This window comes from Ixodes scapularis, unplaced genomic scaffold, assembly GCF_016920785.2.
Source record: "Ixodes scapularis isolate PalLabHiFi unplaced genomic scaffold, ASM1692078v2 PGA_scaffold1__304_contigs__length_218370807, whole genome shotgun sequence".
NCBI lineage: Eukaryota > Metazoa > Arthropoda > Arachnida > Ixodida > Ixodidae > Ixodes > Ixodes scapularis.
In genome coordinates, this window is record NW_024609846.1 from 3,990,160 (window position 1) to 4,007,567 (window position 17,408).

The 17,408-nt window shown below is 49.2% G+C and overlaps 1 protein-coding gene across 1 annotated transcript in view; it reads right to left on the reverse strand.

Moving 5' to 3' along the window:
- Positions 1-3,280: 3,280 nt before the first annotated feature.
- LOC8051884 (ubiquitin-conjugating enzyme E2 L3) overlaps positions 3,281-17,408 on the reverse strand; it is a 40,009-nt gene continuing 25,881 nt past the window's right edge. The window contains exon 4 of the mRNA XM_029990728.4: positions 3,281-4,782. Within this exon, the coding sequence (XP_029846588.1) occupies positions 4,625-4,782 (158 nt within the window). The 3' untranslated portion in view covers positions 3,281-4,624. The remainder of the gene's footprint in view (positions 4,783-17,408) is intronic.

Below are 17,408 nucleotides of genomic sequence, written 5' to 3' on the forward strand. Positions count from 1 at the left end.
CCTGCTGATCGGGAGTTCGCGCATCCAAGATGCATCCTTCAACAAAAAGCTCGCGCTTGCAGCGGAATTACTGTAAATTACGAAAATCTGGGAAGCAAAACATAAAGCGAGACAAAGGGCAAATGAACACAGATAAGTAAAAGCTATGTGAATACGTGAAAAGAGTGGAGCTACTTTTCAAGCGAAAATGAATCGGCGAGATGAGATCACGATGGCGCATGCCATTTCTAGCGCTTGTGACATGGGAACCAGGACTGGCAGCAGGTTGCCTGCGGGCCGCATGCGGCCCGCGGGCCGTTCATTGTTGCAGAAAAGCTTGAGGCACGTGCCGCGCGCCACCTCAGGGAAATTCATGGTGTCTTAAATCAAGCTCAGTGCTGCGCTGTGCTGCCATGATCTTTCCAAGGGCTGCACGCTGCACGTCCATCGACGCACCTTGCCCTACCTACTTCTGAAACATGAAGGGGCTTTAATTTAGCTCGGTTTCGGTGGACGCCAGCGCTCCAGGTTTCAAGGGTGTTTCCCAACAGACTGTTTTAATAACGCCGGTTTTCATTTTTTCAATTTGCAGCCTACTTTGTTAATATGAAGAAAAATATTTAAATATATGCAATTATGAACACATCTTATTATCCCTTTCAGCTGAACTCAGCAAGGGGCGAATTTTGCGGCCCATTCGAGCCAATCAGAGCAAACTCTGCGTTACAGCTCTCTAAAAGTCTGCAGCGATTGGCTCGCTGGGGCCGCAAGCTCTCCCCGTTTGCTAAATTATTCTGAAACGAAGTGCAACCAAAACACTGTCACCCCGATTCTACCTAGGATGTGCGGAGAGTATGTATGTCTGTTATGAAGTTTTGTCTGCTCATTTTTACTTTCTACACAAGGATTGCCGTGGCACAGTTCTGAAATAAATGTTAAGGAATTGATGAGCGCACTACAAAATTGCCTTTAAAGGGACAATGAAGGCGATTTTAATTTTTTTTTTAAATGGTGTTTTTAGGCTTCTTGGGAACTTGGCATACTGCCCAATTTTTTTATAGACATTTGTGACGCGTATTTCTGTATTTACGAAAGAACTGAAGAAACCGAAACTGAACTATCTGCGTTTCTCGTTTTTGGGCCTCCGAAAACGGAGGTGACGTGGGGAGTGACGTCACATGTGAATTGTCGGTACGGGCAGCATTTAGGGCGTCGAGACTCTGGTTACCGCGGTGGGTTATAGCAGCGCGGTGGCGGGGTCGTTTTGTTTGACCAACATGAACGGCAATGCCGCTCTCGCGAGCGAATTCGGGCTCCCGTTCAGGGACCTGACACCAAAAGAACGGGAGATGCTCCTAAGGACACGGAACTCTGGAATGCCTCTTTACGAGGACGCCCACCTGAAGATTGTGTTCAAAGTCTCCTGACCGAAAACGTAGCGCACAAATTCTGACGCCATCGCCGAGACCTCTGCGCAAGACAACGCTGTTCAACCAGACTTCGCAATGCTTCATCGCTTGGGAGTAGGTGAAAACTAGCGTTGCCCGAACGATCACGGGTCTTCAGTCGACCGTTTGAACATTTTTCAACTGCGCACAAATTTGGCATGGCTACCGCTTTGCAGAATCCCTCGAGTGCCCTGTTCCTAAAGTAAACACGGCACCGACATCTGAAACCATAACCAAAAAAACTCCCGCGTGCTCCGCGCTGTGTTCTTTATTTTATATATTTTGTTTGCCCATAGTTGCTCGTTTCGCGTGCAGTGTAGCAAAGAGAAAAATAATTATGGTGTTTTATTTACGGTTTAGTTATCATTTTCGGTTCGATTTATAGTTTTCATGGTTATTCAAGTGGAATTAGAAGTGTTCATAAAAACCACGAACCAAAGCGTGACCGAGGGCACGTTTCTCGTTTCGACCAATCGCTGACGCGTCTCTTGTGACGTCACGCTTCCAGGCCCCGCAGGGCATGGAGAATAGAAGGGTAGGAGAGGGCATGACGTCGGCCGCGTAGCCTCCACAAGCCATGCTCCCTTGACGCCTCGCCACTTTCTCATTTCCCTCCTTACTCACCCCGCCAACGTGACCACATCACGTGACCGTAGCTAGCCTTCGTCTTACTGTAGGCTACTAGAATACACCACAGTCTAACCTTCGATCTGATAAAACCTACCGGACGGAGCGCGCGCAAGCCTGCAAGGAGTCCTTCTACAATCAACCATCCATCTCACACGTGACATGTCACGCGCACCAATCGCCAGAGATCTGCTGTCACGCTGGGCACAAAATCGTTTCAACTTTTTATGACTAGGCTTCACCAATATTGCAACGTGCCCTCTCCTAGTACTTCTAACCTCCTTGCCGCAGGGTCACGTGACCTCCGCTTCTGCTGGTTTCTCCCGCAATGCTCGGGGCGTCGCCTCGATCGATCCCGGTACGATTATTACCGCGACTGTTTAATTGATTTGCGCGGCACACAAGCGCTTGTTTCGGCTGAAATTCGGGCATCGTGGCCTGAGGCGTGCCGGGAACATAGTTCAATCGCCAAAAAAATATCCGAAATTGCTTTCATTGTCCCTTTAATGACGCTGGCACTGCACGATTGCACGCACACGACATCCGTTTCCATTTCATTCGCACATAGGGCGAGGCGGAGGCCAGAAAATGTATCCAAACTCTGCACTGTAAGGCATACAATATCCAAGGGTACCGAAAGGTGTTCACCTTCATTGGCGTCCATGACATACAAATAACATTTCCATGAAATACTCTTGAACTAAAAAACTTCAAATTTCATGCTCTTCATAATTATACTCTGGAAAGGCACAATTATGCCCCATTCATTCGCACATATACACCATATTGTTACTGTGAACAAGCAATTGCCGCTTTTCTTATGAATGGCCGTCAACAAAACTAGGTGTGGTGGGAAATGGCCGTCAGCAAAACTAGGTGTAGTGGGAACTGCTCAGTTAGGGCACTAACCTAGGCAGTAAAATTGGATTCCCGCCAATACCGTTGAGTGTCAATGTCGTGTTTGCACTGTGTCGCAGTTTACCATGCCCTTTGCTCAAACTATTCTAGTTAGAACGACTGATTTGATTGGAAAGTCATTTGAATGTGTTTGTCAGAGAAAGAGGGGTAAGGTACTTTTGCACAAGATAGGCATCAGAGAGGTTGTGGGGGGGGGGGGTCTCTTGGTGAACATTACAGGTCCTAAGGTTGAGTTTCCCGGTGTCCATAAAACTTCAGAAAGGAATGTATGCTGGGTCCACGGGATATCAAAACACCAAAGCATGGCATCGATTGCAGAACAACAAATCAAGTAAAGATTTATTCAGGTGATTCTGCTGCATCTCTTGTCATCTACAAAAATTTTAACATCTGCTATATCGAGCGCTCCTTGTCTCTGGTGGAAGTGTTTCCCGTCCTGCAATCATGGACAAATGAAACCAAGTCCGGCCTTATCCCACCGCTCGTGGAACGAACAGGCGCATTCACAGCAGGTGTTTCTCCCCCTAAAGAAAGACTCCAACACAAAAACCTCTTTCACTTCAGATTACATCAAGTGAAAATGTCTCCGCGCAAAGAATGCCAGGGGCCATGCTACCGCCGACAGAACAAAGTATGCCGTGCAAGCAGAGTTTCCAACTAAAACTAAAATAGACCACGCTACCCAGATTGTGCCATTCTTTGAATCCAGAAAGTGCCAGTGTATAAAAAGGCGAGCAAACCAAATCACAGCCTTACTCACTTTGTTCTCAGATACCAGGACTCCAAAACAGAAACCTCTCGTAACTGCGCACACACACACACACACCATACAACCAAGTACAACTACTGCATTGCCAAGATAGAACGAAAGCACACTGTTCCGAAGCCGACGCGTCAAATTCTTACCAGTGTCCAACTGCTATGCTGGAATATGAACTCTTTTCTCACACATGGTCTGTCTGCGTGGAGAGCCATATTGGTACAAACATGCTCAAACTACTTGTGAAAACAAAAACACAGTGACAATAGCGGTCTAAAGCCACAAGACGAGGCCAATTTTGCACAAAGTACCGAAGAAGGCAATCCTCGAGGTGCGAGAGGCCCTTAGGACATCTGACGCCGTCTAGCTGTGATCAAGTTTTAGAACTCGTGCTTACGCAGCTGTCTTGAACGACCCGTCACTCCTTAGAATCAAAAGGCCACGACTTGTCCCTGATCCCCCGCCTCTTCGAAGAGACCAATGCTAACAAGAATTGAGTGATACTCACAAACAAAACGCCTCGTAATTTAAAGCCAGTTTCCCCAATAGCTAGTCGAATTGAGCCAACTGCTTCGCCCCAAACAAGGCAATGACAGTGAAAGAAATGCGACAGAGTTGGGCAATATTGCAAGTGCCGTGGTGTTACATACTCCAGCTACATTTCTTTCACTGCACGGCATGGAGAAACCGTCACATCCTTTGGGGTGATGACAGTGAAAAAAAAAAAGTTTAATTTTGTTAAGCTTAGAGAACTTGCTGAACAAACTACTAGTCTTAACCCAACATAAGCAGAAATGTGGAAAAAAAAAGAAACCACAATAAAAGCAGCTAAAGAAAACAAAAACATCTTTTTTTAGCTTAAGGGCGGTCCTCGTGTACACCGCTGCCATGTTTAGTCGGGTTGTGGTCGCTTCTCGGAGTGTTTCTTAGTGAAGTCCTCGGCATTCTTCAGGAACTTCTTCCTGTCTTTGCTGTATTCCTCCGCCAGGTCTGCACGCAGGGGGTGCTCAGGCTCGGGGTCGTTGACTAGTGCAATCAGGGCCTGAATCACTAAGAGACGGAAGAGAGAAAAGGAAAGAACAAAGTACCGTTATTTACCACGATGCAAAGCGATTGCTTCACCTTAAAAGGAAAGTCAAAGGAACATTTTAGACCCAGTAGCCTCAGAAAAACCTTTGTGCAATATTTTGTTACGGCGCTTGTTTTTCAAACATGTTTTCAGTGTGGCCAATAGACTTCCAAAATTTGAAGTGCCCTATTGCGGTAAAATGCATGCAATGCACTCTGGGAACTAGTTGGCCACTCAGTTTCGGTTTCAACTGAGCAGCTTCAGTTCACGCTATCAAGCAGTGACCGACATGCTGCATGTGTCCGACTCCCCACATATGTACAATACGCCAAGCATTCTCGAGCGTTACAAAAGAAAGACCGAGTCACTTTTCTTTGTTCCCAACAAGCCGGATATTGTGTGCGCGTATGCAAATGTAGTAAGACGTGGCTTAGTCACCTCACCCCACGACATTATCTTTGAGCTAATTTTCAATAATCCTGTATAGTATCGGTGAACCACAATTGAAATTTGATCATCCTGTCTAGTATTGGTGAACCACAATTGAAATTTTGATCACTTTGAACCCTACAATATTCTGTTTGCCAAACGTCAGCTTCTTGTTATTTTATTAAGCGAAAAACAAGCCGCATCCTCACAAGATACTCAGAGTTGAGCCCAACGTTAATGCATTAACTTGAAAAAACTCAATAAATTTGCCTTTACTTTGCATAAAACCTTCCTCATGTCATCATATATCTCCCACTCAAATTTTATGCTGATGGGAGAGCAAGTTTTCGCAAACGCTGAGATCGGCTATCTCAACGGAGACCCTAACAGTGTCCCCTACTCCTTGCGAAGACTTTTTGGACGAGCCTTTATAGCCGATTCACACGACGGACTGATCCGCCGACGGATTGATCACGTGACGACATATCCGCGGTTCGTCCATCTCCCAAGCGCATCCACACGAGGGAGACGACGACGAGCAGACGCCAGTGAGGACGGACCGAACCTGTTCGCACACCACAGTGCCGCGAACCTCCAACATCGCACAGTAGCACCGTTGTCCAAGAGAGAAATCGACGGTTGCTACCGCGATAAAGAATCGTACGCCGCTGCTACGTACAGATCGAGAACAAAACACCGGGACGGGCTTCGGGCGAAGCGCCACTAACTTTACTAACCCAAACCATGACAGTGACACAGGCATGATCCTGCCCGAGAAAGCTTCGGCGTAGACGCGACGAACTTCTGGGCTCGCGGAGGGGCGTTTGGAGATGCCTTCACACACTCCGCGCTCGTGCACAACACTCAAGCACACCACATCCACAAGAGAGGGCTTGCTCGGTGAAATCCTGATTGGACGTGCAAGAAATATCGCGGCGTGCTAGACTAGTTTTGACGGGAGCTTCTTGACACGGACCCGGAGGAGCACCGGAACCTGCGTCGCGTCAGCCGGACAAAGTTTCTGGAGTTTTTCTCACGCGTGGAACCAAGAATCGTACGACAAAGTGAACCAACAAACGTACAAAACGCAACGACGCGCCATTTTTGTTTTGAACGCACAGAAGCAAAATACCAAGAAAAACATGTACCGTTGCCAGACGAAATGCTTTCCAAGTCAGTCTGCCGCCAAACGTCCGCGAGTGAAAAAGGCGCTCGACTTTATCAGTCTGCGCCTCCGCGGAGGAGGCGCGGATCGCAGGAATCGGTGACGTGCCGGCCACGTGGTACACGGTCCGCGGACGAAAATCGCGATTTGGTCCGTCGTGTGAATCGGCTATTACCGACGTCCAGGATCTGTCTGTCTGGCCTGAAGTTATCTCGCCATACTCAGTCAAAAAGAAAACAAACACATAACAAATCTTATGGTCATTAGCAACCAACAAATGCGCTTAGAATCCTTTAGTTCGTTTGGTGCACCGCATAGGAGTTCACGCCTGTTTACGTGCCGTCCGGCGAACGGTGCGACATTCTTCACGCAAGTGCTCGACTGTTGCTTTCTTAAAAACGGTTTGTATGTGCGGATGTGCCTATATAATTGCAGGATGACTTCATGCGCATACACAATATTGAATTGGTAGAATGCAAGCGGGTAAGCTCCTCACTTCGTGCAGTGTTGCAGGAAGAGATACAAAGTGCATTCTATTTTAGTTTTTCAATGCCGCCTCCAAGTTTCACTTCGCATACTCAGGCGTATTAAGAAAAGCAATAAGGTCAAAAAGGTAATTCTGTCGATGGGCGCACGAAGTAAGTAGCAAACTTGCTGACCTGCAACATTAATGTAAATGTGCTAGCTCGGTGTATGCATATTTATTGGTTGGTACAGCGGTCTTGACTCGTACACAGGCAAAGTGCCCGAGCTTCACAGTGTCGAGATTCCCAACAATGGCTCATCCGCATGCCTCAAAATGCTTAACAGAAAGGCTCAGGTACACGAATACAACAAGCATGTAACAACTGACAAACTTTACGTATGGTTCAGGCTTGTGATAAAGTTTCAAGGTCTGGCCATTTAGGTTAGCTTAGGGACCAAAAACAATGCGCTTGCCATGAGCAAACATGAGACAACGGCTGCTTTTAGTCCCCGCTCTGTGTATGATCTCTTGCCGACCTGTCTATCAAAACCGATACCATGCCACTCTCCTCCCTGGCCAACTAGTTCCCATAGTGCAACACACACAGTGTTGCATGCAGGGACTTATGGAAGTCCCTGCTTGTTCAAGTACAAAAAACGCTGTTCACAACTCCCTGTAACACCGAATTAGAGCGCAGCTCTTGAGGAGGAGGAGGGAAGGGTACTGGGGGGGGGGTGAAGTGACCTGGGGGGGGTCACGTGACAATGCCGATGATGTCATCAGTGACGACGACGATGACGTCATCGGTGACGACGACGATGACGTCATCGGTGACGACGACGATATCAGTGACGACGACGATGACGTCATCAGTGACGACGACGATGCGGACTCCGATGACATCATCAGCGATGATGACGACGATGCGGATGTCGGTGACGTCATCCGTGATGATGACGATGCGGATGCCAGTGACGTCATCAGTGATGACGACGGTGATGATGCGGATGCCGGTGAGGTCATTAGTGACGTCACTGATGATGTCATCAGTGATGATGACGTCATCGGGGAGGTCACGTGACCTCGGGGGGTGTCACGTGACTTCGGGGGGGGGGGGGGGGGGGGGGGGGGGTCACGTGACCCTGTGGTGGTGATCTTGGGATGACCTTGGGGGTCACGTGACCTTGGTTGCGCCGACGGCGACGCCGCTCAAGCCGGGAACGGGCCCCTAAGAGCTGCGCTCTAACAAAGGTTGCTATCTTTGGGGACAACTCACTGGAGAATTTCTGAAGAGAGGAGGAGTGCTCAAGCGCACCTTGAGTCAACGCTCAAAATGTGCGAGCGCATATGCTCCCTCATTTTTGACTGCATCGTCACAGAAAGTGACTCCAAGTCAGTGGCGTCACAAGGGGCGGGGGCGGACTGCCCCGGGTGCTGCACTCAGGGGGGTGTCGCGGCGGGCTACCGTTTTGGGTGCCGCTGACCCTAGGGACGCCACTGCCCCAAGTATAACAGGGTGCATTTGATGCGTCTGGAAGATGTCGTTGCTGTTTCTCTGCCTTGTGGGGTGAGGCACCAAGAACAAACAGGCACGTAGCCAGGGGGTGAGGAGAGGAGGGGGGGACATGGCCCCCCCCCCCCCCCCCCCCTGAAATCTTCCATTTTGCTGGGGCCTCCTCTCCCCCCTTAAAGCGAGTAGAAATGTGGGTATTCGTGCGGCAGTTATGTCATCGATCGGTGGACGGATAATGTTAAACTCTTCAAACGTTTATGCCGCGGCGCGATTTGAATCGTCTGAGCTATAGTTGGTGATAGGTTAAGAATGCAGCGGCAAATTTCCCTGGAAGGATTCACATCGCTTCGCCAATCAATCACTTCTACTCGTTTTCTGGAAGTCATTCATGAAAGATCTTTCTTTTTCAGTATGGCAGTGTGCACTTTTGGCAAGACAACACCAAGAGACGTCGCCACCTTACAGTGTTGCAGTGGTGTGTGTAAATATTGCTTTTATTATAAATTAAAGAATAAATAAAATAGAAAGGGGGATGCAAGACGCATTGTTAGTCACCCATGGAGGGGTCTGGTTCGTCGTCTTGCGGGGATCGGGAGAAAAAGAGGATAGGGTAGGAGGTGACAATGGGGACGGGCGTATTTACAGAAATGAAGGGTATAGCCGCTGATACGATGGAAGGACAGGTCGCATCCCACCGCCGCTCCAAACGCAGCCGGAGCATGCGCTCCCCTGCTGGGCAACGACTTCAAGAAGCCGAAGCGCCACAGGGGCACGAGTGCCCCCGCCACGAATAGGGCGACGGAACGAAGCACCCGCCACTTCGACCCATCGGAGACCATAGGATGAAGGCATGTCGTATGCTAGTTCACAGTCTGGATGACAGGTTTGTCATTTCTAAAAAGTCAATGAGGGCTTTCAGTATATTTGTTCTTCTCGTCTGGGATCCTGATGGGAAGAGGAGAGCGTTGGAATCCCCCGGCGAAACATGGAGAGCCTTCAGTGTTTGCGTTAGTGTGGTTCGCTCTGGTCTCTAGCGACTGACACTCCCAAATAATGCGTTTTCTGTCTTCGATGATGTTGCATGTGGTGCAGTTGGGAGACTTAATGCGCTTAATGAGATGAAGTCCCTTGTTGGTTGAAGCGCAGTCGGCTCGCAACCTGTGTAGGAGTGATTGTTGAGGCCTGGAGAACGTTTTCCGTGGAATCAAAGCTGGGATGGGTGTTGAATTGGTTTCAAAATATGGGTGCATGCTTTCTATTGCCGTTGTTATAAGAGATTTTGCTGCAGTGTACGGGTGGACAAAGATAGTGGGACTTTGGTCTGAGTGGGCCTCTGCTGCCAGCGAATCTGCTCTTTCATTTCCGGGTATACCTACATGTGATGGGATCCATTAAAACCAGGTGGTTGTTTCCCGTTTTGCAGCGTGCCTGGTCAAATTTGCGATGGATCTGGCTAGTGGGCACGCTTTTTCCACGCATGTTAGTTGTTGTAAGGCGCCTCGAGAGTTCGTGAAGATGGCGATGTTGGATAGGTTGGTGTGTCGTAGAGTTTGGGTAATTGCTAACCAAATGGCAGCAAGCTCTGCAGTGGTGGAATCAACGCAGATATCAATTCGTCCTTACCGTGGTCTCCATCTTCAGGCGAGACATAGGCTGCAGTGCATGAGCTGTCTTTTATGCTTCCATCGGTATAAATGTGTGCCATGCCGGAGTAGGTATTTTCTTTTGTCTCAACGGCGATGCTCCGCGCTACCACCTCAGAAATGTGCTTGCGCCGGGGAAGGTCGGCTATCTCTGTTGAGACGTGGAGTTGACAGTCGTCCCGATAGGGGGAGGTAACGGGCATACATCCGTTGGGGAGCCAATAGTCTCGCGGAATGTTTTTACAGCCTTTCCAACCTGAGAGTGGTGTCGTGTCATGAGGCGTTGAAGTGGGTCCGAGGATGGAGCATCTGATAGACGGCTCACATATCTTAATGCTTTCTCCTGTGCTTGGAGCTGCAGTGGAGAATCTCCCGCCTCGGTCAAAGTTGGAGTGTTTTGTGCGGATTTAGGTAGCCGAAGGCAGAAACGGAGGGCCTTCCTGTGAAGGGTTTCTAAATATTTCCATTGCGTATAATTTATATTTAAGAACGGCAAGGCGTAGAGTATACGACTTATTATTAGTCCTCGGTAGAGTGTCATCATTGTCATCTGTCTGGCTCCCCAGTTTTTTCTAGATATTCGATGGAGAGCGCCGAGGAGCTTATGGGACTCATTGAGGATACCTTTTACTGCGGGGCACCAAGTAACGCAGTCGTCAATAATTACGCCCAAGTATCGAACTTGTGGTTCACGTCGAATGACTTTGCCTCCGATTTTAAGAGCAGAGTATTTTCCTTTCATTCTGCCTTTAGGGCGATAGGTGAGAGCTTCTGTCTTAGATGTAGAGAGTGTCAGACCGGCATGGTGGAGGAAAGAGGCCATGCAATTTAGAGCTCTTTGTAGCACTGCGCGGACGGTAGTGGACAGTCGGGTAGGCCCAGCGCACCATAGCGTTACGTCATCCGCGTATATGGCACAGTGTATGGGATAAAGTCCACCCACAGGAAGAGCAGTCGGTAGTCCAGCCATTACGATGTTAAAAAGCAGAGGACCCAAACGCTGCCCTGTGGTACCCCCTGGGTGCTGCTTCGTATCGTGCTCAGGCGGCCAGCCAGTCGGACAGCGAATGTTCTGTTGTAAAGAAAAGCAGTAATGAAGCGAAGGGCGAGCCCTTCTATTTCTATGTTCTGTAGTCGTTCTAGGATTACAGAGTGTGGCAGAGCATCGAATGCTCGATGGATGTCGAGAAAAACGGTGTGGATGACCTTTGCTTGTGCCTTTGCTTGCTCTAACGAGGATACGATGTCGCCGATGGCATCTGTTGTTGACCGGCTTCTTCGGAATCCTGACAGCTGAGAAGGAAAGGCTTGCGCTTGTTCCAATCGCCAATTTAAACGGCAGTGGATCAGGCGCTCAGTCAGTTTGCATAAGCACGAAGTCAAAGAAATCGGACGGTACGAAGATATGTCAGCTGCAGGCTTGTTAGTTTTTTTGATTGGTACTATTACTGAGTGTCGCCAGGTGTCAGGGACATCCCCAGATTGCCAAATATTGTTTATAAGTTGTAACAGTCCGGGTAGGAATGACTCGTCTAGGTTTTTTAGAGCCTGGTTTGTGATGCGGTCAGGACCCGGAGCTCCACGTCGAGGGCATCGGGAGAGGGCATATCGGAGCTCGGACAAGGTAAAGTCATCGTCTATGTTGATTGTTGAACAGGTTGGAAGGGGGGGCCTTCTGGAAGGCAGATTTCCTTGGGGAGGACTTATGGGGCGTGAGAACTCGTCTGCAAAGTGTTCAGCCAGTTCTTGGAGCGATGTTTGATTTCCCATTGCAATTGCTGCATAGGGGCATTGGGGAGTCACTGCACAGTAGTCCAAGGCCGCCTTGACCCAGTATCTGTCGATAGACTTTCACTGCGTTGGTCCCATTGTAGTCTCCCTGGCCTTATGCTATATCGACGAAGTGCTGCGTCGATGCATCGAGATTTTACGCAGTCTTCATCTTGGTGTGTGCGTTGGGCGATTTGCTGTGCTTGTCTGGCATTGGCACGTATTTGAAGACACGCGAGATCGGGTACGGGCTTGCTTATCGGGAGGGTGATTTTTGTTGTAGCTATATTTAAGGACGTTAGTATAGCTTCTTCTAAGCAAGGGGCCTTTGTGCTTTTCATCAAATCTGAGAATACTTCTCTGTACCCGTCCCAGTTGGTAACGTTGTGAACCCTGGTTTTTGGTTAGGTGCCATAATGTGGGGTCAGTCGGATTGGTAGGTGGTCGCTCCCCCAGGTGTCTGGTTCGATGTCCCATAGGAAGCTTATTTCTTTTGATACAAAAGTGAGGTCAAGAACACTCGCCTTTTGTAGGTTTGCGCGAACGAATGTTGAAGCTCCGGAGTTGAGGCAACGCAGTCCAAGGCCTCTGGAGACTTCAAGCAGTGCGGTTCCTCGTTCCGTCGTTGTGTCACTTCCCCAGGCGTAATGATTGGCATTAAAATCTCCGCACCAGACTATAAGCCCTGGGCATCGGTCTCGTAGTACTGCAAAGGTCTGGGTCCCACGATTGGGCTGGTCGGATGTAGGATGATATAATTACGATTGTTTGATCAGCAATCTGTAATTTGACGGCAACATGTTCGGCAACAGTGGTGTTCAGGTCAGACAGATCTATTTCTCCATGCAGGATGTGTCGGTTGACTAAAAGGGAAGTCCTTGATTTTCCATCGGGGTGAGCAGTGACGCTGCGGTACTCCACATAAGGAGAGATTCGCTGGGAGCCGTTCTGGGTGTATGTCTCCTGCAGAGCAAGTACGTCTGTTTTATGTTCAATGAGTCTGCGACGAAGCTCTGGCAGGTGACGGTGTAATGAACTGGTATTCCATTGGAGGATAGATGGAAGTTTTTTAAGGCGTTTTGGGGTTTGTGATCGTTTTTTGGGGATCGTTCGGTTATCAAGCGTGGCGTTGGTATTAATATTTGTTAAAGCTCTGGCAGTTGCCTGAGTCTACTTGATCCAAGAGTGGACGAGAGGTAATGTGAAGTCAATTAGGGTAATGCTTGTTCGTGCGAGCGGGTGCTCCAGTGTGGCAAGAAAGGTACGTAGTAGTGTTGCAAGGGTGAACACCGCGGATCCTAGTCCTTGAGATTCAGTATTATTGTCGTGCCAGCATCCGCCTTTGTCCCCCGCAGTCTTTGTGCAACGATGTGAGAATCCAATAGTCGCATCGCCATCGAAATGTTCAATGTGCCCGCTTGATCAACAAGTAGTCCCAGCACTGTCGAGACCACGGTTGACTCGCTTCGTCCGTGCCGATAACCTCTTTTTATTTGTTTACTGCTCGCCCCTCACTCAAGTATGTAGCAAGATCGTGGTAGTATAAGTGCTTCTTCGCGGTGGTTTCTGTAGGGCAATGTGAAAATGCTGCGGTCACTGTTGTCGATGTGGCACGCCACGCGAGATATTCGAGTGATCCCATGCCATTGCCATGTTGAACACCATCTGCTTTTCTGCTAGCTTTAATAATAGCGAGTTGCCGGCACTCCATGAGTTGCTGCACTTTCCGAGTTCGCTTCGGCGTCGGCACTGTACGCGTTCACTGCACCGAGAGAATCGAGCGTTTGGCCAGAATGCAATCCCGTCATGCATCGCTCAGGGGAGGTGTGAGAGCAGTCGACGGGGCATCGTCTGTTACTGATCTGCTACGAGCTGCCACACGCACAAAGCAGAGCAGAAAAAAAGTGGATTTTTCTGCTAGAAATTGCATACCGTGACAGACAGGATCGAACGTGAATTTGAACAGTCACTTTCTGCTATTTCAAGAAGGGTGCAATCGACAACCCATACTTTTGCAACTTTTGAATCATTTTGTTGGTGTACAGTCACTGAAATCTACCCATGAGTAAAAAGGCTTGGGACGAACAGATCAGCGGGTGCAAAATTTTTCTCACAGGTGTAAAGTTGTCGCCAGAATATGCTCCATTGTAGACTCACAAGTGGACATTTGTCAAGAAAGCTTGCCAAGAAGAACCCACTATGCGTCCAGTTAGTAGCCGAGAGAGCTAAACATGGTGATTTTAACCGAGGCTCAGGTAAAATCACCATGTTTAACATTTACATACACCAGTTACTTTGCACCCTCGTTTTTTGTTGTTTGAAAAAGCTCTTGATCGCACCGCTCTCATTAGAAATATAACTGAAGGAGCTATATGTGACCAAAGATCGAAATCGAAGGTGCCGTGAAACACATTGCTGGAGATTCCAACAGACTAGTTTGAAACCGTATCCTTTCAGTGGCTCATGCTTAAATGTGATCAAGCTTCTGCAAGAATAGTATCAACGGTGTTTTCCCCAGTGTAGACATGTCATAAGAATTAAAATTGCTCACTTTTTATTATTTCTGTTATTTTGTTGTCAGCTTGCGGCGGAGACATGCACCGTCTCTAGATATGTCCACGGCAATCGAGTTATTTAATTCATTGCAAATATTTGCAGTCACTGCTGCCTGACATGTCGAACAGCAAGGCGCTATTTTCGGCTCGAGGTCGGTACTCTTGTTACAACAGATGGCGAAAGCATCAGTTTGCACTCTCCAAGTTTGTCCGGGACCAGTTCTCTGTGTGGCACTCCAAGAGTGCGATGCATTCTGGAAGAATTCTCACAAGGCCAATGCTTGTGAGAATTCGCAAGCATTGTGCTTGCGAATTGCGAAGCGCAAGAGCAACTTGCCAGTGCGTGTGAAACAAACTCGCTATAAGTGAACGATACTAAATAATGATACCTTCATAGCAGTATTTATTTGTGAAACAAGGCACCCTTGCCAAATCGCACCAATGCAATCGTGGCATGGTTAGCCAAGAAAACAATGATTACTTTGTCTTACCATTGTCACACATCAAGGCGTTGCAAGATAAAGTTACAATCGTGCCCTGTCGCCACGAAGTAGAAGACATTCAAGCATTCTTCATCGAACCGTGCGAAGTAGCGCACAATATGGAGAAGACCTGTGCTGCCATGCAACAATATCATACTGCTTGTTCAGCGGTGAGCTTCTACCCCTCTGCTTGCGTCTGAAACCAACATAGCTGATGTCCCCGTGTCAGGTAGCAGATGACACACTATTTTTCTCTAAAGTGGCACATAAAACCTGTGGAACAGCATGCACAGCATTGTAGCCTGTCATCAACTATACTCACTTCCACTCCTGTGGTGCCATTCATAAAGCTCTCTAGATGTAGTTACATGACATAAAGGAACAATGTTAAAATTTCTGGAAGCTGCGCAGTTGGTCAAGATTTCAAGCGACCAAGCATGCTGGTCCTTAATTCGTTTTGAGGCAATCTCACGGACCTCGTGAAGAAGGCTCTGCGCAATGGCAAGACGAACCTGGTCGTCATCCCCGGTGGCTTGACATCAGTGCTACAGCCACTGGATGTCGCACTCAACGAGCCATTTAAAGATAGACTTTGCGAGATCTACAATCAATGGATGACGGGAGACAACCCGAAGACTCTGACTGGCCGCTTGTGACGACCGCCACTTTCGACAGTCGTCGACAAGGAAGTTCCTCCCCGACGAAATGGTGTCGAAGTTGTTCTGCAAGTGCAGCATCAGCAATGTGATTGACGGCACAGGGGACGACGCATTGCGGGACACGAGCAGTGAGAAGCACTCGTCATCTGACGAAGGTTCTGAAGAATCTGAGTAGTAACGCTCGCGCACTTTATTTTGTTGAGCGTTGTGGGAGCCGAGGGTGAAAGACGAGGCAGAGGGCACATGACAGGCGGTTGGCGGAGAAGTCACGAGCTGGCGCGAGACAGTGCGGGCTGAGCGAGGCTGGTAGCTGGACAAAAACGTCGAAGCCAAGCTGCCTAGCCTGGCCCATAGCGAACCCGGGAGCGGTCCGCCAGCTAGGTCTGGAGCAAGACCGGTGCAAACGGCAAGCCCTGGCCATCTGGCCTAGGCCACGACGATCCCGGGGTGGTTTCGCAGCGAGACTCGGGCATTGATAGCCCGGGACGGCCAGCCTATGCAGCGCTGGCATGGGAAAGGGGATCCGCAGCCCTAGACTTGGACTCAGACTGTGAGCTCTGATCGGCGGGCGACAACGAGAGTCGGCGTGCCTGGACTGACGGCTCTTGATGACGGGCAACCGGGAGGTACAGTAAATCCATTCGCTGTCTTCTCGTTGCAGTATGTCACTCCCTGGGTGACGGGAGGAGCGCATACCGATCGGGCGGAGATTACTAGTAGAGGGACTTCTGTAGGGAAACCCACAGTGTGAACCAATTAAATAAATGTGCCGTGTTTACTCGTCCTTCCGTATGCTTGGCCAAATTTGTTATTAGGGTAAGGTTGCATTATCTTGCATAAAAACATGTTTTTTCTGTTTTTGCAACTTGCAGTGGCGGTCCAGCCAGCTTTGAGTTTGGTGCAATTTCTGGAGCAGAAAAAATGTAGTTATGGAGCACATTGGTATAAAAGAAAAGAGCTTTTGGAGCAGCTTTGGAACAGCACACATGCAAGTAAGCAATTCGGTGCATTTCCAGATTAGTGGTACAGTACAGCCCGCTTATAACTATGGCGCACCGTGAATTCACGAGGGCGCCCATCAAACCATTTGGCCAATCTTGGCCGCGACACGATCACATGGTCGTGTTGCCGCGGGGTCGATCGGGATCTCGAATTCGGCTCCCGACGCGCCGCTTTCTCTCCTAGCCACTGGAGGGCGCTGCAGGCGCCCCCGTGGCAGGCGAGGAGAAACCTCCTCGCCCATCGATAGATATACTCGGTGGGGCAGGGGGCAAGAGGTCTCTAAGAACTCCGGACGCGACCGAGACGCAGGGACTGGCAGGCAAGTGGGTGGCGACCGGATCTAGGATATCGCGGGACGCGAGGCCTAAGGGCCTCCTTTGTGTTTAGCTTTAGCCTTAACGTGCATTTGTAAATAATTGTGTAATGTAGCTTGTATTTGTAATTTAGATTGAGTGTTTTGTAGTGTTGTGTTTTATTGTACCAATAAACTGGGAGCGGAATCCCGCTCCCGTGAAAGAACCAGGCTGGACTCGGGTTGTTGACGGACCACGTGGGAAACGGCGAATCGGCGGCGGTACGCGAATTCCCACAAATGGCGCCCAACGTGGGGCAGGCGAGCCGTAATTACGGTCGCAACGTCCGTCGACGACACCACGTGAAAGTTCACGCGGGGCGGTCCCCCTGGTTGGCGGGTCTATACCGCGGCACTGTGAAGGTGGAAAGGGCACGTCCAAACAAGTGTTCGGGATGGCCGCAGGTAATTTCGCGCTAACAGATTTAATGTTTCTGGTGGACGTCGCGACGACACAAGCGGAAAAAGAGCGACGGCTCTCGGGGTTGACGGAGGGGAACGCCGCGGAGATGACCGTAGTGCCGGAAACGCTGACGGTATCGCCAGCGGTTTTTATGCCGCAAAGCACGGA